The 24,910-nt window shown below is 48.2% G+C and overlaps 1 protein-coding gene across 16 annotated transcripts in view; it reads left to right on the top strand.

Annotated features, from left to right (window-relative positions):
- TMEM8B (transmembrane protein 8B) overlaps window positions 1-24,910 on the top strand; it is an 82,895-nt gene that overhangs the window by 17,286 nt on the left and 40,699 nt on the right. For 3 of the 16 annotated variants that reach the window (XR_007146143.1, XR_007146144.1, XR_007146142.1), the window contains exons 2-12: window positions 1,099-1,288; window positions 1,664-1,871; window positions 7,907-8,040; window positions 8,356-8,624; window positions 9,237-9,562; window positions 12,535-12,628; window positions 12,813-12,936; window positions 13,029-13,171; window positions 13,441-13,619; window positions 21,217-21,363; window positions 21,497-21,613. Coding sequence is in view for 12 of the 16 variants with exons in the window: in XM_047829270.1 (XP_047685226.1) it covers window positions 1,099-1,288; window positions 1,664-1,871; window positions 7,907-8,040; window positions 8,356-8,624; window positions 9,237-9,562; window positions 12,535-12,628; window positions 12,813-12,936; window positions 13,029-13,171; window positions 13,441-13,619; window positions 21,217-21,363; window positions 21,497-21,613; window positions 21,868-22,311 (2,375 nt within the window). In the remaining 4 variants the exon portion in view is untranslated. Of the gene's footprint in view, window positions 1-1,098; window positions 1,289-1,663; window positions 1,872-4,921; window positions 4,977-7,906; window positions 8,041-8,355; window positions 8,625-8,879; window positions 8,902-9,236; window positions 9,563-12,534; window positions 12,629-12,812; window positions 12,937-13,028; window positions 13,172-13,440; window positions 13,620-21,216; window positions 21,614-21,863; window positions 22,736-24,910 lie in introns of those variants that run through there. The other 13 variants (XM_047829270.1, XM_047829265.1, XM_047829274.1 and 10 more) reach the window with 11 other exon arrangements.

The following is a 24,910-nucleotide window of genomic DNA, read 5'->3' as shown; positions in this document are numbered from 1 at the left end:
CTGTCCTGGGGGCATCCTTCTGTGCTTCTCTGGGGCTGGTCTTAAATCTCTAGAGCAGTCAGATTCTCCAGAATTTTGCCTGCCATTTGGGACACCCTTCTATGCAGCTGAGCTACAGGTTATTTTCACAATTCTAGCAGTCATAGTGCCTGTGTGTTTGCCTGGCTAGCTGCTGCCACTAGACTTTTTTGCTCACCTTGGCTGTGCTCTGAACAACCATGATTAGGTATCTTGTAGCTTGGCACTTCAGTTAGAGATGACCAGTACCCCCCAGCCCCAAGTGTGAATATTTCCAAGTGGTTTTTAGATTCCACTGAGTCATGAACTGACTGCCTCACTGGGTCTTCCTCTGGGGAAACGCCGTCTGGTTGTTCATTCTGAATCCTAGAGGGCCTGATGACTCCCTTCTCTCCTGGGAGTTCTCATGGTGTCTGCCAGCTCCTGTTCTTGCCTCTGCCACCCAAGCTGGTCCTTTGCATCCTCACCCAACCCTCCTTCCTGAGCCAGTATACAGACAGCTTTTGTGAGGCTTCTGAGGGTTTTCACTGCTCTTGGGACCACAGGGGAACAGAAAGGGGAAGAAAATAAACATGGAAAGTTAGACAGTTCCTTGCTGACTTTGAAGCTCCACAGGTGGAGTTTAGCCTGCTCAGTGGCCCAAGAGTCCATGCCAACACACACACACACACACACACACACACACACACACACACACACGCACACACACACACACACACATACACATGTGTGCCATTCACACATCTGTGTTATTAGGATTGCTAAGAGGAGAACAATGGCTCCTAAGTGAGGGGTCATATAAAGGGTCCTGGTTTGGGATGTAGATGGATGTAGGTTTGAATTCTCAGTTTGGTCTAGGCTTGAGCCTCAGTTTCCTTATCTGTAAAAACAGGTCATTTTCCCCAAGGCATTTTAAGGATTAAAGCAGATGATGGCTAGGGTAGCATGAGACCCAGCTCCTGGCTCAGAAGAGAATATTTGTTGAGTTTGTGCTATCGGTGAGGAAGACTGGTGTGCCTGTTGCTTAGCAGAAATGCCCTGAGTCCTACGCTGCTCCTTTTTCTCTTGCATGCTCCCCAGGAGGCCTCTTCCTGACTGACTACTCCACCTGCTCACCCCGCAAGCTGAGTCCCTTCCGCTCCTTTGCCAGCACCGAGCTCTTCCACTTCCACGTTCCCGAGGACACGTTCCTGGCTGTTTGGAACCTCATCATCTTCAAGGAGCAGGGGGGAACTTTTGGGGACCACTGTCCAGACCAAAGTGTGACTGTGTGAGTGTCCGAGTTAACATCCTGACCCCACCTCCAACCCCAGACCACTCTCCAAACTAAAGTGTGACTTTATGAGTATCTAAACTAACCTCCTGACCCTGATCCCTGACCCTTGTCCGGATTGAAGTATGACTGAGTGAGGGACAAGACCTTTGTCTCCTGACTACTTCCTGAGTACTGTTTGACTGTGTGAGAGTCTGAGCTGACCTTTTACTCTTTATGTCCTGACTCCTGACCTGGAACCACTTTGTTGTATGTATCAGTGTAGGGAATTCACTTGTGTTATTGGCGATGAGTTGACAGTTCTTCTTTTCCCCATTTCCTGTCTCCCACCCCATTGCCTATTGTCTTCCTCTCCTCATTCTGGTCCCCCAGGTATTTCCGGTCCGGGGCACCCCCTGTCATCAATCCCCTGCACACACACTTCCCGGGGGACACAGCTGTGCCTGGGGTTTTCTCACTGACCCTCAGCTGGACACTGCCCAACCGCACCTCAGGCATCTTTAACGTCAGCAGCCCCTTACCTGGGGACTGGTTCTTGGCTGCCCACCTTCCCCAGGCCCACGGCCACATCTCTGTCAAGGTGGGTTAACGCTGCCCAGGAAAGGAGGGGCCAAAGCTGCTTCTCCATGTCTGCTGAATTCCCCCCACAGGCTACTTGACATGCTAATCTTGTGCCAGGGTGGGTAACAGCATAAGGGTGGCTAGGGTGGGGCATAGCTAGAGGGCAGAAGTTTACCTGGTGGGCCAGAGGTCTTGATCTGTAGGAGGCAATTTGGGAGCCTTAGGAGGATATAGTGGGTCCCAGGTTAGCTGAAGGGAGAGTCCAGAGTCCGGAATCGGTCAGATTCCTGGCACTGTGGAGTAGTGTCCCTATTAGAAGGTGCAAGGGTTATTCAAGGTGATCACAGAAGCTGCTGCAGAAGCCCAGGACTGGTCTGGTTCTACATCTTGATTGGTGGTAGCTATGCAGACTCTCATAGGCTCCAGCTCAGTCGTTGGTCCATCTAGGAGAATGCATTCCTCTTCTCTCATAATTTCAGCTCCCTATACCCTCTGGAAGACCATAGGAGAACACTTGGGGTCACGGAAGCCCTTTCCTGTTAAAAGGATGCTTTGGGAAGCTGGTGCCCCTCCTGGCTGTTGTTTCCCTTTTCTCTAAATATCAGCACTGATTTCATAGAACAGAGATTTTTAAAGTCTAAAGTGTAGGTTCAAAGGACAGGACGCTTCTTCGTTCTGTTTGGAGGGGAAGGAAATGCCACAAAGATTTCCTGCCACCTCCAGGTGCTGGGCAGGCCAGGTTTCCTCCTAGTGATAGGATCTATAGGTTTCTTATTCTTATCCGTTGGCAGGAAGGGAGGGTATGATGAGCTGGCCATTGGCAGAGTGGGATGGTTATGTGTGTGGGGCCAGTGGTAAGGGTGAAGGACTGAGCATGAACGGAGCAAGAATTTAAAGAACAGGATGCTGAAGAACATGAAATGTAGTGGGACTTGGCCATTGAGAATTGAAAGGGGCAGAAATTTCCAATTAGGTGAAGCTTTGACTCAGATATATCTCTTCAGGCTGAGTTTCTTGAGGGCTGTGGCTCTGTGATTGTATCAGGCTTGCCTTTCCTCCTTCTGCTATAGCTTGGTGTTCAGAGAAGGTCTTGTGAGGCTTTTGAATGAGTTGAGAATTGTACAGGGACAAGTGCACCGGCACTGCTGTTATCAGAGATGGGAACTAGGTCTGAGGTAGCTTCCTGAGGCCTCAGTGATAGGTCTGTTTTTCCTGAGAGTGATGTGCCAGAGAATTTCCTGTCAAGGCCTGGGAGTCCTCTGGATGACAGCATGTTAGTAACTCACCTGGAAATGCCTCTGGGTTCTGGGTGGATCTTGACTCTCTTCAGAACCAAGGGTTATTCTATTCTGAGGAATGTCTTAGGTCTTTGGCCAAATCCCAAAGAGTCCATTCCTGATCGTAACTTTGATCCTTGACTCTCTTTGTGAGAACTGACAGGGAGAATTCTTCTGAAGCCCTGTTCTAGTTATCCAAAAACCTTTCTGGATGGGCAGGAGGAACCTGGGGCCTAGGCCTGGACTGGGATTATAGGAGCTAACACCTGGTTAGGAGAGGTCAGAACTAGCCTTGACATAGCCATTTGCATCTAGATATAGGAAGTAGAGTCTGGGGATTTGGAACTGCAGGCTGGAGGGTTAGCCAGCAGAACTTCTGGGATGTGGCAACATTAGAGACAAGAGGGCACAGTTATACCTTACCCAATGAATGGCAGCAGACCTGGATACCATGAGAGATGTAGGTCTTTAGACAAGGACTCTTCTAGAGGCTTCGGGGTAGGGATAGGCAAGGATCATCCTTTTGGTTCCCCTAAGAATTAGATTATCTTTTGGAATCTTACATGGGCCTCTAAGGATTCTTAAGTTCTCTGGGTAATTCCGTAGATTCAATCCTGTGGATGAATTTTCCAGAGCATTCCTCCAGGGCTCCATCTTCTTGACTTGCTTTCTCCTTATACCATTGTCCTGACTTCCTGTGAGGCTTCTCCTCGGGTGAGGTCTGGAGTCCCAACCATAAGAAGGCAGCACTGTTTCTAGGGTCCTCCTCAGCTTTGGGCCTATAGTCCTTGAGCACCTGCTTTGTCTCTGACCTTGGATTGGGTGTGAGGGACACAGATAAATAAGATGTATATTCGTGAGATACAGGAGATGTTTTAAGAGGACAAAGGAGAGATGGCTAACTCGGCTTGGTAGTATGGTGGAGGCGGTTTTAGGAAATAGGAAGTGAGGCCTGATGTCGAGAAAGTAAGGAAAGGCATTCCAGGTGGTGGGGGTAGCATGGGCTAAAGCACAGAAGGGAGAACTGAAGTGGTTCAGTGTGGAGTGGTTGTTGGAGTGGGTGAGAGAGCTGGAGGGGTGAGCAGAGCAGATGGTGAAGGACCTAGAAGCTTGAACTTTATCCTGAGAGTGATTTGGATCCTGAAGAGCTGGTAAAAGGGAAGTGAGTTATCTGGCCCTGGCCATTCTCCTGAGCTCTGTGGAGAGCTTCTGCGAGCTCCTGTGTCCATGCCATTCACTGCTGTATTCCTAGCACCCAGCACAGAGCCTGGCACGTAGTGAGGGCATGGCATATTTTTATTGTTCTTCTGCCATCTTCTCAAATTCATAGTGTCCAAAACTGATCTCACTTCTCCTTTCCTTTTCCCCCTTTTCCTATCAACCTCTTCTGTCTTGACTCATGCCCTCCATCACCTTGTTTTCCCTGTCTCGGAGCATGTGCTCGTTCTGTGGTGCCCAGCCTGCACTGAGGGACTGGCCTTTGGATTGTAGATAACATCTGGCACCCACATGGCTCATTAGGGGAAAGTTTTCCAAATGTCTGGAGCAGAATTCTCCTCAAATGCTTCCTCTTTCCAGCTCCAAGATTTGAAAGTAAATGAAAGCAGGTAAAATAATGAAAACAAGGATAGGAAAACAAAGAAACAGACTAGAGAAGAAAGGATTCGGCTGAACCCACCAACTAAGACCAAGTGAAGCTCTGTGTCTCAACTTGAAGAGATTAAAACCTACTAACGGTGCTCACTCTGCTCTTCCTCAACCTTCTAAATTATTATATTTGTGTTTCAAATAGGTAATATATGCACCTGGTACAACATTCGAAAGGTACAAAAGGCATACAGTGAAAAGTAAGTCTTCCTTTCATCTCCTTCCGGTCCCCACTTCCCCTCTCCAGAGTTAAGTAGTAACTAGCTGTTAACTAGTTCCTTATATTACTCTTTCCTAACTGAAACACTTTTTCCTTTTGGCCATTGTGACTTCACAGACCTGTCCTTATTTTCCTCCTGTCCACCTCTTCCTCCTTCTCTGTGTCCTTTCTTGGTGTCTCCTCTGCCTGGTGCATATTGTGGGGCCCCAGTGCTAGGTCCTGAGACAGTTCCTTTTTTATTTCTCCATTCTCTTGTTAGGTGTCCCCAGAAGAATAGTTTTAAATACCACCTATAGGTTATGCCTTCCAAGTGTATTCCATGAGTCCTCATTTCTTTGAACTTCAGACTTTGTATTTAACTGCTTACTTGGTATCTCTGATTGGATGTCCAAGAAATGTCTCAAACTTAGCATGTACAAATCAAAACAAAGCCAAAAGTAAAAATCTCTTTGATTCCCATTTTACTTCTTCTAGGCTAAGCCTCTTCTCTCTCTTTTCTTCTCCATAAATTGGCACTGCTATTCACCATTTGTTCAAGCTCCAAATTTTGGTGTCATACTTGATTCTTCTTTTCCCTTTAATTCTCTATAGCTACTCCATAAAGAAAAAGTCTTGTTGACTCTACTTCTAAAGCATGCTCTGGAGGCATCCACTTCTCTCTTTCCACTCTGAGCATACCTTCCCTGAGCTTTGTCCTGGACCACTGCAGTAACCTCCCAGGCCTCTCCCTGCTTCCACTCTTGCCCCCTGCAGTCTGTCCAGCACTCTTCCATGTTGATTGGTGCCGACCGAATGTGGGCCAGGGATTGTGCTGGGTACTGGGATATCCCTACAGAGAAGGGCAAGTGTCTTTGGGCATCTTAGTCTGTAAGCCCTATCCAGAGTCTAGCTACCCTGCTCAGGCCTTCCTTAGGAAACTCAGCCCAGCCATACTAGGACATTTAGGGTTCAGTTGAAGGCTTTCCTTCCCAGCTTCTTTCAGACTGGTTCGCACTCTACTTCTCACTTTGGCCCTCCTGGTTTCTCGAGTGTCCTTGCTTTGGCCCTGTTCCTTACATGACTGCTGATGTTGGCTCAGTTTGGACTCTCTCACCTGGCTCATGCCTTGGCAGCTCCTGAAGACCTGGCTTCTGGTGCCCTTTCTCTTGCCCTATCATAGGGCGAAGGCTGCTGTACCTCTGCACATTCCCTGCTCTTCACCGATTGAGTGCTTCCTTCCACAATAAAGGAGGAGTGTTAGATGTGCCTATTATACAGTTTAAGGAAGGAATGCATTTTAACCATTGAGGTCATGTCCACTAATCCTTCAGTTAAGCCAACAGCAAGAAAGATGTGGAGGAAAGTATCTCTTCCCCTGAATTGTCCATCCTGCAAGGAAATGAGCCACCTCCCAAGTGTGAGCCTCCACCCTTGGGGCTTGCTTACTGCAAAGTTATTGTGGTGGTAATTCCTGCCCTAGGAAGTGGGGTTGATGAGATGCCTTGTGTTAGTATTTCGGGGCCTTAGGGTTTGACACCAAAGATGAGGGATCTGCTTTGGATATCAGAGATGGAGGTCTCTGAGCAACTAGGTAGTTTGAAGAGCTCTCTGAAAGGATCCTCTTTTTTATCACCTAGTATTTGCCAGGTGGTGTGCTAGGCATTGAGGATGCAATGCTGCAAAAGGTACAGAAGAATTCCAGGCGAAGGGTAGTGAGATCTTCTGGCCTGGCATCCGTCAAGGCCTTCTTCCAGCCTTGTGGAGTTTTGCTGGAAGTCAGTGCCTTGGCTGGCTTATTCCATGGTATGGAACTCGCTGGATGTCAGAGCCCGCAACATTTGTCAGAATGAGGTTTAGAGGTTTGTCTTGGTCAGAATAACCACATAAATAAACAGTAGCCTCCAGTTTAGTGGGCCCACATAAGGCCATTTGTCCAGAATAACAGAGAAGCCTAATCAGGAACCCCATCCTCTGAATTGCTAGGATTGGTGGGCTTAGGTAGCTGCAGATGTTGCAGAAGAGGAACCAGAATAAAGGGACTGTGCCCACTGAAGAGTGAGGAGGCTGTGTGTGCCAGGTGGTGTGAACTGAGTCGACAAGGGTCAGGGATTTCACCCAGAAGAGCAGCTTAGATGTGACTGTTGTCCAGCAACGGAAGAAACCTAGCCTGATTCAGAAGAAGCAGATGAATCTGTGGGTCTCTTGAGGCAGAGCAGTGGGAGGGGAGACAGAAAACAGGCTTTGGCTTCATAAACATCAGAGCTGCCCCCAGCTGTGTTGATTGATTCATTGGTTCATATATTCAGCAGACATTCATCTGTGAGGTATGCACTTTATATTAGGTTCCATGTCTGGGGGAGCAAAAATACAATAAGACAAGGATCCTGTTTTCAAGCTGTTTACAGTCTGGAGGTTGCCTAGGAGGTAGAGTGGCCCTTCCCTGGAGGTGTTAAAGCAGAGGCTGGACAAGTTCTTGGGAGGGCAGGTGGGGGATAAAAGAAATTAAAGATTCAGATTAGTAGGCTCCGGTGGGTTTGGACTGGAGGCCTCAAGGAGTTTTCTAACCCCCAAAGAGAGCCGGTGTTCTAAGTTTTTGAGGGCTTGGAGGAGAAATGGGGTAGTTTGAAATTGCATCAAGGGATGGTCCAGGACTGCTCAGGAGGAGGAGTTAGAGTGGAGGAGGAGCGGGCCTGATTGTCAGGAAGGACTAAACAGCCAAGGCCGAGGATCACAGCAGATCCTAGAGACCTAGGAAAGACAGAGGTGCAGACAAGGCAGGAGGGACCTAGGGCCTAGAGAGACCTCAATCCTAGCTCTGGGGGCAAGAGGCCAGAGGAGCTTTGTCCCCGACCCCTCAGCAGATTCTGTTTGCCTTGCTTTAGTATCACCCTTGCTGTCTCTACCCTCCCACCACCCCTGCTTTTGTCTCAGGGTCTCCAGGATGAGTGTCAGTACCTCCTTCAGCCGCAGCTGATTGTCCGGCGTTTGCTGGATGTTGCTGTGCTGGTGCCTGGCCGTCCCTCAGAGCAAACCCTCTCCCCGCACAATCGCTCAGCCCTGTACAAGTAAGTCAGATACTCCCCCAAACCTGATCCTTTCCCTCTTCCTTTCCCTCTTCCTTCCCTGGCCTCAAACAGGCAATAGCGTTCTTTTGGCTTCTTTTCACCCTGTGGCCAACCTGGGCTCCTGGGCCACCCAAAGCCCTGAGGGTGGGTTGGACCCCTGCCTCCCTCTCTCTCAGCATGGACAGGAGGACCTGAAAAGACCTCCTGTTATCCCCTGTCCCTTCCTGCTAACTTCTTCCTAGTGTTTTCTTCATTCTGGTGTCCTTCTCACCCTCTCACCTGTCCTTTCTTACCCCCAACCTCCCCTCTGTCCAGGGTCTTTGTGCCCAGCTTTACTTACAGGGTTTCAGCACAGCTGGTATGTGTGGGGAGCCGCGGGGCATCGGTCTGCCCCCTGACACTGCGCCTACGTCCCAAGGCCCCACCCCTGCACAACTCAAGCTCTGTATCCTGTGGAGGTGCCTCGATGTGCCAGCTGGAGCTGGCACTCCCCCCCTGGGGGCACTGGGTCTACGTGCGTGTGGAGATACCATCCCGGGGTCCTGGCAGGACCATCCGCTTCCAGCTGTGTGTGCGGTTGCAAGGTCAGAAGCCCCACATCTGCCTCTGGCACTGCCACTCAGCCTGTGCTGATATCTGTGGCTGGGAAGAGGCAGCGTGGTGGCTGTGTTCGTTGACCCTCTGCCATGTCCCTGTAGTCTGCTCAACTCCACCCAGGCTCCTTTACACTCCCAAAAGCCCTACCAACTTGGAGCTTTGATTTGTTGGAAGGCCTTCAGATCATTATTTTGCACCGGATTTGGGGCTAACTAAGGGACCTCAATACTCTCCTTGGCTTAGTCTCTTTTTCAGTTTCCTAGGGTAGGCAGGGGCATCGAAAACCACCGCCCTTGCCAAAGCCTATGTCAAACACTGAGAGGGCCCATCATCTGTTTCAACAGTGTCTTCACTGCCCTTAGGGAGGGACAGATGACTTGGACTCCCTCCACATGACATGACATTAGCTGTGACCACTAGGAACCCCCTGGGCCCGATCCTGTGACCCTGGATGCCCCATATTCCCAAGGGGCATTTGATTCTAGTTCTTGTCTCTCCCTACCTTTTGCTAATTCCTGTCTGGCTCAGATCTGGTTTGTGGTGGGGCTGCAGGGCTTGTGAGGGCAGCAGGCCCCAGCACTGATTTTCTCTGCCCACAGAGTGCCCGCAGCCCAGCCTGTCCCGTGTCCTGGTCCCTGGAGCTGCCATGAACATGCCCCAGTCATTGGGCAACCAACCACTGCCCCCAGAGCCGCCATCCCTGGGGGCCTCTCCTGAGGGGCCTGGGGCCACATCTCCACCAGAGCACTGCTGGCCAGTGCGCCCAACGCTGCGTAATGAACTGGATACCTTCTCTGTCCACTTCTACATCTTCTTTGGCCCCAGCGTGGCCCTCCCCCCTGAGCGCCCGGCAGTGTTTGCCCTGAGGCTGCTGCCAGTGCTGGACAGTGGGGGCGTCCTCAGCCTGGAGCTCCAGCTCAATGTGGTACTCTTGGTGGAAAGCAGCGGGGACGGTGGGGGGAGGGGGGAAGGTTGTCCTGGAGGGGAACTTAAAGGAGAAGGTGTCAGGGGTGTGGGGGCTCTTAACTCCTTCTGGAAGCATATTTGGGTTCCTTTTGACCAACTTTATGATTAGCGGCCGTCTCAGCCCAATTCTGGTCAAAAAACATTCCCCTGAGTATTGACTTTACTACAGATGGGCTAGGTCAGCCAGGGAAACTCAGAGTGGGCTAAACTTATCCCAGTTTTATAGGTTAACCTTCCGCTTCCTAAGGGTCTCTATGGCAGGTGTTCACTTTTCTTGCAAATCTCCTGTGATGGGGAGTTCATCACCTCTTAAGGCCATGCAGTCCATATTTAGCTCTGATTGCTAAAGGCAGTCTTCACATTCCATGAAAATCTGCCTCCGTGGATTTCTATCCACCAATCTTTGTTTTGCCCCTGAAGCTATTGCCAGTAAATCTATCCTTGTCCTTTTTATTTTTTTTTAAATTAATAGACTTGATTTTTCAGAGAAGTTTTAAGCTTATAGAAAAATTGAGCAGAAAGTAGAGAGTTCCTATATCCCCCCTCTTTCCCTGCACAGTTTCCTCTATTATTTACACCTTGTATTGGTGTGGTACAGTTGTTATATGCTGTCTTATTTTAACAGTCCTTCATATGCCCCTCAATCTCCCCTAAGCTGAACAGTCTCAGCATCTTAGACATCTCCCATCCTCTGCTGTCTCCTCTGGTCATGGTGTCTCTGAGATCAGTGATCCAAGGGGGTCTGACCAGGGTGGCAGGTGGTGTTTGTGCAGCCTGAGATCCAGTTCCCTCTTTCAGCTTCCACATCACACTGGGGAATCACCTGGGGCCGTGGTGAACTAACATCTTGAGGTCTTTTCCTTTTTTCCTTTTTATTTTCTTCAAAACAGTTGTAGACACTTACTTTTTTATTATAAAAATAATAGGATCACATGTAAAAGTTTTGGAAAGTCGAAGACATAAAATTGTGTGTCCTCTCAGTCCTTTTTCATATTAACTTCTGTGTTTATCTACTTGCAACCAAGGGGCATACGCATTTTCATGCTCTGAGCCTGCCTGTGAACTGCTGCCCATTCCTGTCTCCTATTTTTGCAGTGAACTTTGTAACTTGAATGGAAGAATTCATGTCCATCTTTGAGGCATTGCCTAATACTAGTTTGGGCCTTGGGTCTTCCCTACTTTATGTAATTCACACACTCAAAGAGCCAGGCTTCATTATTTTCAGGATTAAATAAGACTGGGCTGAGGGCAGAGTCCTGTATCAGGACCTTAGTGACTGTCTTAGACTGGCATTGATCCAATAATTTATGTACTGTTTCCCCAGCCAGGCTTTTAACTCTATTATTCCCCTGCTCCGGGGGCAGGCACCATTTTCCTATCAGCCAACCTGAGACCTGCTCTGTGGCTAGATGTGGTCTTTTATGGCACATGGCTCAGAACTTTTTGTCCTTCTGCTGGTCAGGACAGAGCAGATTCTTCAACCTGAAGACATTCCTTATTTTCATACTTAAATTTGGACTCTTACTGCCTTTGGGCAGTGACAGTGAGGTCTTGATTTGACCTTGAAACTGTAGCACCCATTTCAGAGACCAGCACCACGCATACTTGTTCTTCCTCAGTGTCTTGAGAGTAGAAGGCCAGTGTCCCCACCCCCCATGGCTCCTCCCTGGCCCCTTCTGCATTCATCCGCTTATATTACACCCATCTATATGCCATGACATTTGTTACCCACTGCAAACAGTCCGTTATATTTATTCTGAAAGATGTTGGCTCATCTTCTATGCTTTTTCCCTCCAAGTATTTTAATTTTTTTCCCCTTGGAATCAAGAACTGAACATTTGGATCACAGAACTGCATACCTAGAGGACATTTTTCCTTTGGCTTCCCACTAGAATGATTTCTATGGAATACTCTGGCATATTACCCTGGCTTGCACTGAAGGAAGTTATAAGCAAGTTGTATGAAATTCACCCTTGTGGTTGAGGACAGGATGCATGACAGAACACAGTGCTTCTTTGATTAGAATTTTCCTGAGAACCACCCCTTTGGATGCTGTACTTCTGAGACTCCGATTAAATTTTATCTTATGGACTCATAAGATAAAATCTGGTAACTCATTATGTTTCCTTTTTTGCTTTGGTTGCTTGGAAGTCAGCATCAAATATATGGCTCACAGCTAGAGACAGACTTTATTTTCTTATCTTGATCTTTAAATTTCCCTCATGCATTTACTTCATCCTATTATATGCATTTAATAAGCTACCTCAAATCCTTCTTGAATGAGGTGAGCTTATGGCATCCTGTTACTTTTATTGTTGTAGACGCTCCTTACGTTTAGTCCTGTGGATATCTGGTTTCTTTAAATCCCAGACAGGTTGCTACATTAACCCCTCAGGCATTCTGTTACTGATATTTAGTACCTAGGATCACTTCACCTGAGGAAGAATACATTTCTTTACACGCCTCCTGCCTTCAGACCCAGGTGAAGATAAGAAGGTGACTGAAAACCTTACACTTACCTTTGTTCACAACTAGTTTCTACATCCAGCAACAGTCCCCCTCCTATTCCCTCCAGCAAGCTAGACAGGACTGAAACAGGATGTTCTCCCTTGCCTAGACAGAGTTTAAACAATTCTGCTCAAAGACAACATTCAGAATTGGGCCTTTCCTTCTCATTAGTTTTTGAAAGATCTCTGCTGTGGAAGATCTGGTGTTCTCCAGTTTTTCTGTTCTAAGAATGGAGACGAGAGAGGGAGAAGGAGAGAAAAAGACGGGGAGAAGGAGAAAGGCAGGCTTTGGCGTGGAGAGCACCTACAGGAATGGATGTCCAGCGAGCTCTTGGAGGGTGTAGGAGTAGGAGTCTGGGGGCGGTGGGGTGGTGGTAGGGCTTGGAGGGTGTGACTGCCTCTTCTTCATACCTGCCCTCCTCAGAGCTCCCTGCGCCAGGAAAACGTGACAGTGTTTGGATGCCTGACTCACGAGGTGCCCTTGAGCCTGGGGGATGCAGCAGTGACCTGTTCTAAAGGTGGGGGTGAGGAACGGGAGAAGCAGAGGAGGCTTTAAGTCTGGGGCTGGGGCAGTAGGGGATGGTATGGAGAAAGGATGGGCTAGGGAAGTAGGGTCAGGTGGGTGAAGGTTCTTTAGGTCTTGACCCCATACTGACTCCTCCTCCCTCTCACTGATATATGCCCTCTTCTCCCTTCTCTAAGAGTCCCTGGCTGGCTTCCTCCTCTCCGTCAGTGCCACTTCCAGAGTGGCCAGGCTGCGAATCCCCTTCCCACAGACCGGGACCTGGTTCCTGACCCTCCGCTCTCTGTGCGGCGTGGGGCCTCGGTGAGCGGAGCGGGGCGGGGCAGGGCGGGGTTGGGACAGGGAAGTAGTGGCCTGGCCGGGGCCGCAGGTGACCACGGCCCTCATGTGCGCAGGTACGTGCGGTGCCGGAACGCGACGGCTGAGGTGCGGCTGCGCACTTTCCTGTCCCCTTGCGTGGACGACTGCGGGCCCTATGGCCAGTGCAAGCTGCTGCGCACGCACAACTACCTGTACGCGGCCTGCGAGTGCAAGGCCGGTGAGCGGGCTGGGCTGGCCAGGGAGCTGCGCCGGTGGGCTCCTGGGTGGGGGGGTGTGGGGGGGTGGTCTGGACTGCGGGGCGGCAGCTGGAACTGAGAATGGGTTTGGAGAGAATTGGAGGGCCGAGCCAGGGTGAGACCACCCACTACCGGCTGTGACGTTGCGCCTGGCAAGAGGCCGCCAGCAGAAGTGTCTGCCCAACCCGAACCCAACCGTGGCTGCCTTGGCCCTCTTCCACCTTCCACCTTGTGCTCTCCCCCCTCGCAGGGTGGAGGGGCTGGGGCTGCACTGACAGTGCAGATGCGCTCACTTATGGATTCCAGCTGCTGTCCACACTTCTGCTCTGCCTGAGCAACCTCATGTTTTTGCCACCCGTGGTCCTGGCCATTCGGAGCCGATATGTGCTGGAGGCTGCTGTCTACACCTTCACCATGTTCTTCTCCACGGTATGCGGTGCATCTGTGTCTTCACCAAGTCCTTATTTCATGGTGATGGGTGAGGGTCTGCATTTCCACCGTGTTTTCCACGGATGTGGGGATGTCTACACCTTCATCATATGAGGATGTCTCCTTTTCAACGATGTCTTCTACAGCAGTGTCATGGCATGCGAAGACTATAGTAATTTTTGTAAGGCACATTGGGATAAATTAACAAGGCCGTTTGTAACTTAAGATAAGCAGCAGCCACTAGAAACAGTGTGTTCTCCAGCTGTGTCACACCCCAGGGGCCAAGGAGACCTTTACTTAAACACCCTGGCTGTTTTATGGTATGGAACGGTGTCCACAGCTTCACCTTTCCACTCTGAACGGTGGCAAGGGATCTGCACTTTCTCCCATGTCTCTGTACGGAGTCTCCACTTCTCATGATGTGAGGGCTAGCTACACTGTGTTCATGTTCCTCATTGTCTTGGGGACTTCTGCATCTTCAGCATGTTCTTATGGTATGAGAAGGTGTATCCCCATTTAGTCACCATGGCCTCCTTGAACTCTCATGAGAGCTTTTGGAAGACAGAGAGGATGTCTCTACCTGGGTAGTTTATAGAGCATTCTGGCTCTTGGGATCCTAAGAAATCTTATGGACTCAGCTGCGTCCTGAGCCATCATGGGAAGTGGTGGTGTGACATAAAATTCCAGCTCAAAGGAGCATATTTTGATGAAGATTAGTATAGTTTTAAATCCTTACCCTCCCATTACAGAATGTCCACAATCCCCTCTCCGTGTCTTCCCACTCCTCCACAAACAGAAAAGTTCATATTAGAGCAAGCAAGCATCACAGTGAAAGGAAAAGGTAGAGGAGTGAGCCTGCGACTGTGATGTAACCCCCACGTAGATTTTCCCCCTGAGATGCTGCATCTAGGGATCTTTTCAGCTCATCTCTGGACTCTTGGCATCTGGTGACATATAGTGCCTGCTTATGAGCACTGCAGAAATCTTAGATAGATTCAGACTTTCCTCTTGTCTTGGCAACAAGAATCACAAAAATCAATATGTGTTTCCGTTTTGTTCAGCATTAATAGATCACACATATGTCCAAATCACAAAAGTCCTACTTATCATTCAGGAGAAAGTAGGGGGTGAATTGAAGGGCATGCTGTAGGGTCCTCCAGGATGTTCATGCACAAATGAGGAAGAGGAGGCTATAACCATGCCCTGTAGAGAGACCTTGGCCTCTTCAGCTGGGTGAGAAGGGCACACTCCGATTTTGCTTGGCTGCCCCCCACCCCTTTTAGACCTGCTCTGACAGTGCCTCATTCTATTTTTATAGTAGAGAGTGTTTCTCTTTACTGCCAGATGCCCTTTATACTGTTGCTACCGCATCCTCTAACAACAACTGTTCCACCAGCCCACTCCTGGATGCATGCAGATCTAATGGAATTCATAGTTAGTAAGAGTACCTGAGTGTGTTAGGAGCCTGGAGCATGTGGGGAGACTGTGTCCATTCTCTGCACTTTGCACGAACATCTGGGCATTGGCTCTAGAATGTTTAGTATGCCAGATGACTCCTCATATTCTGGATACAGTGGCAAATTGTCCTTGACAGAAAAGGCCTTTTCCCCAGTTGGAACACCAGGGGAGCCTGCAGTGACTGACATCACATGCAGAGCTTCCACTTTCTTAAATGGGATAATAAGCAGAATGCCTGGCTGGCTCAGTCAGTAGACCAGGTGACTCTTGATCTCAGGGTTGTGAGTTCAAGCCCCATGTCAGGTGTGGAGTCTACTTACAAAAGAGAAACACACAGGATAATAAGCAAAAGATCAAGGAAAAGATCCTGGCCTCTGAGGTGTTGCCTGAAGTCTTGCTCTAACCCCTGTTCTTTTACCACATGGGCCAAAATGTAGAGCTACTAGTCATCCAGTTTTCCTGGGCAAGTTCCCATCTCTCTTCCTTTCCCATTCTTTACTTAGTCTAGATTTACTTCGTTCCTCCACAGTCTGCATTTAAGGACCCATTGATCATATTGCAGGTAACAGTCCCAGGGCAGTAGATGACACTCTTCCCTGTCTTCAAATCCAGGACAGTCTACACCTGGGAGTAGCGCATCGAGTCCTATCCAAGGCATGGGAGTAAACAGTAGGTTTGTTCTTCAGGAGTTCAAAGTGTAAATATGTAAAATATTTAAAATGCAAAATACATTACATAATATGTAAAATACATTAAAAGAAAAACAGGTCACAAATCCAGCACTTGATTTTGTATGTAGCAAGACCAGTTCAGATAACGGTAATAATAAAATAACATTTAGTGTGTCAGGCACTGCTAACCGAGTTCTCACAATAGCACTAGAGTAATAGATAAGTACTTTTTTTAAAAAGCTTATTTATTTTGAGAGAGAGAGAGAGAGAGAGAGAGAGCGAGCACATGTGCACAAGCAGGGGAGAGACAGAGGGGGAGAGAGAATCCCAAGCAGGCTTCAGGCTATCAGTGTAGAGCCTGACTCAGGCTCAGTCCCACGAACTGTGAAATGATGACTTGAGCTGAAATCAAGAGTCTGATGCTTAACTGACTGAACCACCCAGGAACCCAAATAGATGCCCTTATCATCCATGTTTGCAGATGAGGGCAGTTTACCTACTTTGTCTGAGGTGTAACATGAGTGGTAGAACCATAGATCCCTCACATGTAATCACTAAGCTATATTGTTCTCCAAGTACCAAGGCAGCGAGGCAATTGATAAATTTCTAACCTGACTTCAGTTTTTCAGAAATCCTGAAGTATTTAGAGAACCTTATGACCTCAGGTTAATAGTTCTCAAATTCTTTTTTAAAAAATAGTTCTCAAGGGGCACCTGGGTGGCTCAGTTGGTTAAGTGTCTGACTCTTGATTTTGGCACAAGACATGATCTCATGGTCATGAGATTGAGCTCTGCATTGGGATCCACACTGATGGAGCCTGCTTGGGATTCTCTCTCTCCCTCTCTCTCTGCCCCTCTCCCATTTCACACACATACACACAAACACACATTCTCTCTCTCTCTCAAAATAAATAAATAAACATTAAAAAAATTAAAATAGTTCTCAAATTCTTAAAAGGTAGGAACCAATGAAAAGGTCAGAAAATATAACCAAATACAAGAAGTCATCAAGGGAAATCTATCAATAATTGCATTTGTGCAACTCTAACGCATGCAGTCCAAAGCCGTGAGCCCTTCACAGTGCTAGTCGGATCCTTACAATCCGCTCCCCAAAGACCCAGACAGAGCTGATGTCTGGGGCTTTCCTTGTTGACTGCTGACATCCTGGCTACAAGCCTGCCTTCTCATATCTCTTCTGTTTCTCATACCTCACAAATCATTCTTAGTGGCCCTTGGCAAAATCCCATGATTTTTTCCAAGAGGAAATGGAAGCAGAAAATAAAAGAATAGCAGTAACTTCCATTATATCCTGAGTGCAAATATTCCAATCTTTGCACGGATTGAATATATCTGCATTTTCAGTTTTACATTCTATAGTGCCTGGATAACTCCATTTTGAAACGTTAGGTGAACTCTATAGTTAGGTTATAAAAATATAAAATTCCATAGAAAAAAAATTTACATTAATTTTCAAAAATTACCTCATAAGTAAAGAACTGTCCAAAGCTGAGGAAGTATCAAATTAAATTAGAATTATATTAACAAAAGCCAATTTGTTGTCTAAATTTTTTTTCTTAAATATTCCCTTATCTTCTTGTGTTATTTCTATCACTTCTTTTTATTGCTGCTAACATAAGGAATACCAATGTAGACAATAGCCCATAATTTTCAGTGGATCAACGATATTACAAGTTTGTTTGTTTCTTTATTTCTGCATGGAGGAGTTTATTACAGTAGGGATGTGCTTTCGTGAACATATATGGCATAAAGTATAAGATGACTAGAGCTTGCCGAGCACATACTGGGCACCAAACATACAGGAGAGTATTCCAGACTTTTAGAGTAGAGTCTCCCAGGTGACACCATAACTAAGCCTTCAGGAGGCCATTCTGGTGTTTTGTTCAGCCGGTTGCTTCTAGGAGATGGGCAATATGTTTACACCAGTGAAGTCTGTGGTGGTGAGTGATTTGCTTTCCTTTGTTGACTACAAATTGTGTCTCCTGGTTAAAGATGGTAATAAATGGGGTACCACGGCAAGGGATAATGGATTCTGTTACACGAATAATAGAGCAGGTGGAAGCAAATATGTATATCCCAGAATATATAATGACAAGATGCTGTCTTCTCCAGGTTGAGGAGTTTCAATGAAGTAAGCTGACACAGGTTGTTGGCTGGTTTCCCTAGCAAATTGTGCCCCATGAAGGAGTCAGTGATGGGCTTTACTGATGGTGTTTTTAGACATTCAGCAGTAACTGTAGCCAGATTAGGATTGGTGTTCTCCTCACGCTGCAATTTTAATTTAACTCTACCCCCGTGGGTTTCCTACAACCTTAAACAATCTCTCTGACCTTTTAGTATGCTTGGAGAATAATCAGCCATAGAATACTAGTGAAATGATTGCTCTCCAAACCTCTCTACTCCAGAGACAAGCTCTCCATTATCCCCTACTCTTTTTTTTCAGTGCAGAGAAAGTCCTAGGAGAAACTCAGCCTTCAATTAATTATTCCTTTAGATGTGTCTTCACTACTAGGTGATTCGGCTTTACTTTTCTTTTGCTGATGTGTATCTTCTCTTATCTGAGATTGAAGGATTTATTACAAGTCCCTCTTCCAGAAAGGGCATTCCAGAAATGCCCAGTTTGGGCATTTCCTCCTAAATACTTGAAAGTCAGGCAGATGGAGCAAGTGCTCGGTGAGAGCTGAAATGTAGAATTAATGTTTTAAAATGAAATCCAAATCAGAAAACAGTATTGGGTAATTTAGTAGCTGTAGTACTTATATCTGGTCTTAGAGGTAGAGAATAATCAATATCCAATAGCTAAAATAGCAAAAGACCAAAATATTGATTTGATTAGGAACCAAAATTAACTCTCAATTAATTAGGACATACAAGAGAAAGAAAAATTTGATAAATAAATCTTTTAGGTGTGTTTAAACACTAATATTAATGCAGATGCAGGACTCTCATGAAAAGTCTCTCAGAGTTTCCCAGTAAGAACTCACTTTCTCAGTTTAATAATATGTAAGAAGGAGCCATGTCCCCAAACTTAAAAGCCTGGGATACTCAAAACATGATCATTCCAAAGCAGTCTCTTTCTGAATGGACAGCATTTTTACCTCCAAAGTGAAGGGAAAGACAGAAGACAGATACATAAGCTTAGGACTTTAAAATTTGGAGGAATCAAACCCAAGGTTTCCCAATGCCAATTAATACACCTAAGTTTTCTTTTTCATTTTTTTTCTTTTTCTAAACTCCTAGCTCCTCCCTATTCTTACATTATTCACATTTCTTCCTTTGTCACAGGTGCAAATTTTACAATTTGAATAACTGGATGAAATCTTCAACAAGCTAAAAAGAAACTTAGCAATTTCTTTCTCATCCTTTGTTTCTAGAGACTGAACTTGCGAGTCTGTTTTCCCACTCTATTGTTGGCAGCTCTGCACCTGGATGGGATTCTTCTAGTTTTCACAACAGACCTGCTTCTGTTTTCCATCTGCTTTTTTTCTACAGGGGATACTGTTTGATTAAGGCTGGGGTGTCATGGTTTGTCATTTGAGGTCAGGATAGAATGTTTTTTCCTGAACTCTTCTTCCTGACCTCACTTCCACCTTCTCATTCTCAACTCTAATGCAGTCAAGCAGGAGACCAGGTTCTCCCACTTCCATTCTTCCCAGAAGCGACAGAGACCCATTGCTGCCAGAACGGAATGACTTGTGATATTACTCAGCTACCTCTTATCTCACCTGTGGACTGGATATCCCTGCCCTCCACCCACAGCCAAGGTTATGCCTGTGGAAGGCTGGGCTACCTCTCTCACTGAGGTCTGTAAGGCCACCTCTCTTGGGATTCAGAGAGTCCTTGTGATGTAGGGTTGCCTTTCAATAGAATGATGAAGAAGTTGATCTGGGCTGAAAGTTGTACCTAAAGGGTCCCTTCAGTCAGTGATGAAGCTGCTTCAAAGGCCACCTTTGGGTGGTACAACACAGCTTTCCTGCCCCAGCTTCAGTTCAGCCTGATGTATTTCATTCCAACCCTGGCAATGACACCAGCTTGTTTCTCTGATCAAGAGATGCCCTTGGTAGACATGGCTCCCTGAGGACCTGGGGTGACATGCAGGGGACAGAGATCAAGCATACTGTTTCACAGAATCTTAAGAAATTTTTTTGATCCCCTAAAATCTGCTAGTATGTCTCAAGGTCAGCTCCAATGAGTAGATTTTCATCGTTTATACAGGTCAAAAACCTTTTTTCTCCCATTATAGCGTTTAAATTTTCTTCTTTCATCACCATAAGGATCTAGTCTTCCTGACCCGGAGCAGGGACAGTATCAGGTGATGGGGGAGTGAGCATGCCACCATGATGTTCGTTTTCAGTCTGGAGCTGTTTGTCCTCATAGGTCCTGTTTTGTCTTTGGGTGGGCTCATAGCACATGACACAGAGGGATATATGTTCCTGTCATTTTTGCACCAAAGATAGTCCTAAAACCATACATGTGATTAGTGTTTGATACCAATAAATAATCAAATAATCAAATCACATAAATTCTACATGGAAGTTCAGAGAGAGGTGACAGTAGATGTTCTAAGGCAAAGAGAACTCAGGTTATTCCTGGGTAGCTCTTTTTACAAATAAGGGAGCACAGGATGCCAGAGGCATTGTCCAGAGAGGCAGAGGGGTTGGGACCACAGACCAAGGACGGCTGACCGCAGACCTTGGTTCCTTAATGGGGGTGCCCAGTATAGTCTGATCCAGTTCCACCTGTGTCCTCTGCACCCCCTTTGAAGTTCCTGAATACTCTCCTCTTTACCATCTTTCCCACGGTGGAGGATAGGTGGACACTGTCCCTTCCCTACATTCTTTTCTGTGGTGTAAAGTGACATGCTCTTATCCATGGCCTAGGGACTGCCTTTTTCCTTACTGTTTCATCTCTCCACCCATGACATTGGGTGGGAGGGGATGAAGAGGGCCAGGTAATGTAAGCCTGAAGATGAATGCATCTGAAGATGAGGCTGAGCTATCAGGGGAGACTGGGATATGCAGGGGTGGCTTAGGGTCTGGGTTGGCCACAAGATCAGAGTCCAGCCCCACAGCTTGGGCCAGGGGTGGGGATTATAGGTGGGACCCATGGTGAGCATGAGAAGTAGGGAAGGATTGGCCTCAGTTTGACAGACCTGGATCCCCTGCCTGCCTGGTGCTCACCACAGTACATTCCAGAAGCAGAAAGATTAGGAGGGTGAGGACGGGTCGGGGCTGCCAGATACATACAACTTGTGAAGCAGACCAGGCCTCCCTACCACATTCTTCTCAGAAGCAGGGAGTCAGTCAGGCATTTCCCAGTTCTGCTCAGTCTGTGATCTCTGACCTCTGCTTTTCTGACAGCAGTATACTACCCTCATCGTCTCTTTCTCCAGTTTCACGGACCTGGACTACTGCCCCAGGTTCTCTCAATGCCTGTCATTTCTTCCTCCAGTTTTACCATGCCTGTGACCAGCCAGGCATTGTGGTTTTCTGCATCATGGACTACGATGTGCTGCAGTTCTGTGATTTCCTGGGCTCCTTAATGTCGGTGTGGGTCACTGTCATTGCCATGGCTCGTTTACAGCCTGTGGTCAAGCAGGTCAGTCCAGAGTGGGCCCTGGGGGACAACCATAGGCAAAGTCTACTTGAAATTCACTCCCAACCTCTCCCTGGGGGCATTGCCAAGTGCCCCTCTCCCACCCGGCCCAGCCCCCGGAGTCCTCTTTCTCCAGGTGCTGTATTTGCTGGGGGCTATGCTGCTGTCTATGGCTCTACAGCTTGATCGGCATGGACTCTGGAACCTGCTCGGACCCAGTCTCTTCGCCCTGGGGATCTTGGCCACAGCCTGGGTAAGGTTGGGAGGGCTAGGGGAGGGGGAAGTCCCAGCAGCACCTGGGTGCAGGGCCCTGAGTGTCTGGTCCTCAATGTAAGATGGGCTTGGACCCGGTCACCATCATGGCGCTGCTCGTGGTGCCCACTCCAGTCTTGGCAGGTGCCTTCAGGTCGCGACCAGGGCTCCAGGGAAGCCTGAGAATGACCAGTTCTGGCTCGGGTTACAAGGCCTCGTATTACTGAGTCCCACTTCTCTGCTTCCCCCAGACAGTACGCAGCGTCCGCCGCCGGCATTGCTACCCACCCACGTGGCGCCGCTGGCTTTTCTACCTGTGCCCGGGCAGCCTTATTGCAGGCAGTGCTGTCCTACTCTATGCTTTTGTGGAGACCCGAGACAACTACTTCTACATTCACAGCATTTGGCATATGCTCATCGCTGGCAGTGTGGGCTTCTTGCTGCCCCCACGTGCCAAGACTGACCACCGGGTCCCATCTGGAGCCCGGGCCCGGGGCTGCGGTTACCAGCTGTGCATCAATGAGCAGGAGGAGCTGGGCCTTGTGGGCCCAGGAGGGGCCACTGTCAGCAGCATCTGTGCCAGCTGAGGGGGGGGCTTTGGGCCTGGCCCTTGGGGAATATGAACCCTTCCTAGGGGCAGAGAGCCCTTCCTGGGAATGTGGAGCCATCCCAGGGATAAGAGACAGGTTGTGTTTCTAGAGGCCACGGAGTCTTTCTTGAGGACATGGAGCTCTTCTAGGGGCCTGGCGCACTTCCTGAAGGCTTGGAGTCTTCCTGCATCCATGGAGTCCTTCTTAAGGACTGGAGCCTGTGCAGGGCCACAGAGCCCCTCAGGACCAAGGAGTCACTCCTAGGGGTGTGGAGTCCTTCCCAGGGATATGGAGCCCTCCTAAGGACATGGATTCCTTCCCCGGGAGACAAAGCCCTCTCAGAACATGGCATCATTCCCGAGGAAATGGAGTCCATCTTGGGGAAACTGAGTCTCCAGATCTTCCCAGCAGCTCAGCAACTCTGGCCTCAGGCTTCCTTCCCAAGGCAGCATCTGGGCTGTGCCATGCTGTCTTGTGCTGGGAGGGGGATTGCAGGACAGATGGGGCTGGGGCTGGGGCGGCTGGTATTCTGAGTTGATGCAGGTGGAGTCTGGTGTGTCTCCAATGAAGTATTTGCTGGTTCTGTGCTGCCTTCTTTCCTGGGGCCAAGGGTGTGGGGAGGAGAGGGTAAGAGAGGGTCTGAGGCAATCAGCAAGGGTGGCGGGAACCCAGCCAGAATGAGCTGCTGGAGCTTTTGCCCTCTCATGGCTGGCTGCATTCACTGGGAGTAGGGAGTTGTGAGTGAGTGAGTGTGTGTGTGTGTGTGTGTGTGTGTGTGTGTGTGCTGACATGATTTAAATTAGTGAGACAGACCTCCCTTGTGGTGCCCACACCCAACAGGAAAGGAAGCTGAGGTCTCAGGAAATTGGATTAGCAGGTACAAGTCACAAATGTGCAAGAAATATCACGGTACATAACTTCTATTTTGAGTCCCCATTTTGCCTGAGAAACATCCTTCGTCAGTTTGGGATTTCTTCTCTTTCCACAAGGGTCACAGCTGAGTCTTAAGGATCTTATATAATGCAGAGATGTTGGGAGAGAGTTTTCTGGTCACCGGGGTCCACACTGCACCCATCCCCTGAGCGTTCCCACATTCCACCTGGTCCCCAGGCAGCAGTGCAGGCAGGCCATCCCCGAGCGCTTTCCTGTGCCATCTGCATAACCCTTTTCAGTGCTGAGGCTCTCCTGACTTCTGTGCCACATGCAAAGACCTGTGAGGCCTCGGCTGCCCTCGAAGCCATTTCTCCTCTGGGGGACTATTTGGGAGTTTTACTTGACCAGCAAGGCATGAGTTGCTCTATCCTTCAGATCCTGGAACCCTGTCCAGGGGTTTGTCCTCGGGATTGGGGTCCAGGGCCTCTTCCTTTTGGACCCTTCTGTGCCAGTGCCCTTGCTGCGTCCTCTCCTCTCTCTTCTCCCTAGCTTAGAGAATCTTTTAATAATCTGGAGGTGGAGAAGTCTCCCTTTTCAGTTTTTCTCCCTAATCTTTTGTCTATGCCTTAAGACTCTTCTGTTAAGACTAGAGCCTAGGAAGCTCAAAAGCCAGGAAAAATCCCTTTGTTCTCTGCTTTCTGCATTCTCTTTTCCTTGGGGCGCTGAGCAGAGTGATGTGCCTGACTGAATGGTGAGCCAAGAGATGTGGGCTGTTGACGTATCAGAAATACATTTTCTTCATATTAGGTTGTACAGACTCAGGTCATTAGGTTGCATGAACCCAAATAGCTGGGATTCAGAACAGAGTCTGCAGAGTACAGAAGGCACTGAAGAGGGACACAGAGCTGGGACAGACCCCACCCAGCTAGGAGGAGTCAGAGGGGTTTTCAGGAAGAGGGGGGAAGATTTGAGTGAGGGCTGAATGATTCTGTAATGCCGAGGTGTTGGGAGAGGGTTCTCTCTGGTCACCAGTGTCCATATTGCATTCCTCCACTGAGATTTCTGTCATTCCAAATGGTCCCCAGTGAGTAAAGCACTTAGGACACAGTATTGTGCCTCGCTTGGTCTGTGATGAGTGGCCAGTAGATGTTAACTAAAGGTCAAGAAGTGTCTGGACACAAGAAGGAAGAGCAAGGGGGAGACACAGAGGCAGGGCAGACTGATAGTTGTTGGGGAACTGGGAATAGTTTGGCCAGGCCTGGGCCCAGAGAGTGTGTGTGGGTGGAGTGGGGCTGAGGCAAGCAGCCAGTATGAGGTTGGATGGAGAGGTGGGGTCTGGTTTTTATCCCATGGGAAATGAGCCACTGGGGGGATTTAAGCAGGAGAGTAGCATGATCAGTTTGGTGTTTTTGTTTTTGTTTGTTTGGGTTTTTTTTGAATGGGCGTTAGCTAGTGCAGAGGAAGGATTTTGAAGAGAGTTTGGAGGACAAAAATGTGGTGACACAGCTGTTGTGATACTTGAGAGAGAGATAGTGAAGGTTTTTTTAGGCAATGTCATTGAAAGGAAGGGACCCATTTAGGAGCTCTTAGGAGGTGGATTTTCTCAACTTAGTGACTAATTCGATGTGTGGGGTTGTGATGGTCAGAGAAAAGGAAGGCACGTCTCTAGTGGCTCTTGGGTTGACTGTAGGATGGCGTGGCAACTGTTAGGCTATTTACAGATTTCTCAGTCTTCCCGCTCCTTCCAGACACATGGCGAGTGTGTTTCACCTCCCCCTTGATGTTAGCCATGGCATGTGCTTGCGTTGGTGGATAAAGTGGAAGTGAAGCTTGAA

Source organism: Prionailurus viverrinus, chromosome D4, assembly GCF_022837055.1.
Source record: "Prionailurus viverrinus isolate Anna chromosome D4, UM_Priviv_1.0, whole genome shotgun sequence".
In the NCBI taxonomy this organism is placed as follows: Eukaryota; Metazoa; Chordata; class Mammalia; order Carnivora; family Felidae; genus Prionailurus; species Prionailurus viverrinus.
This window is presented reverse-complemented; position numbering and strand designations above follow the sequence as displayed.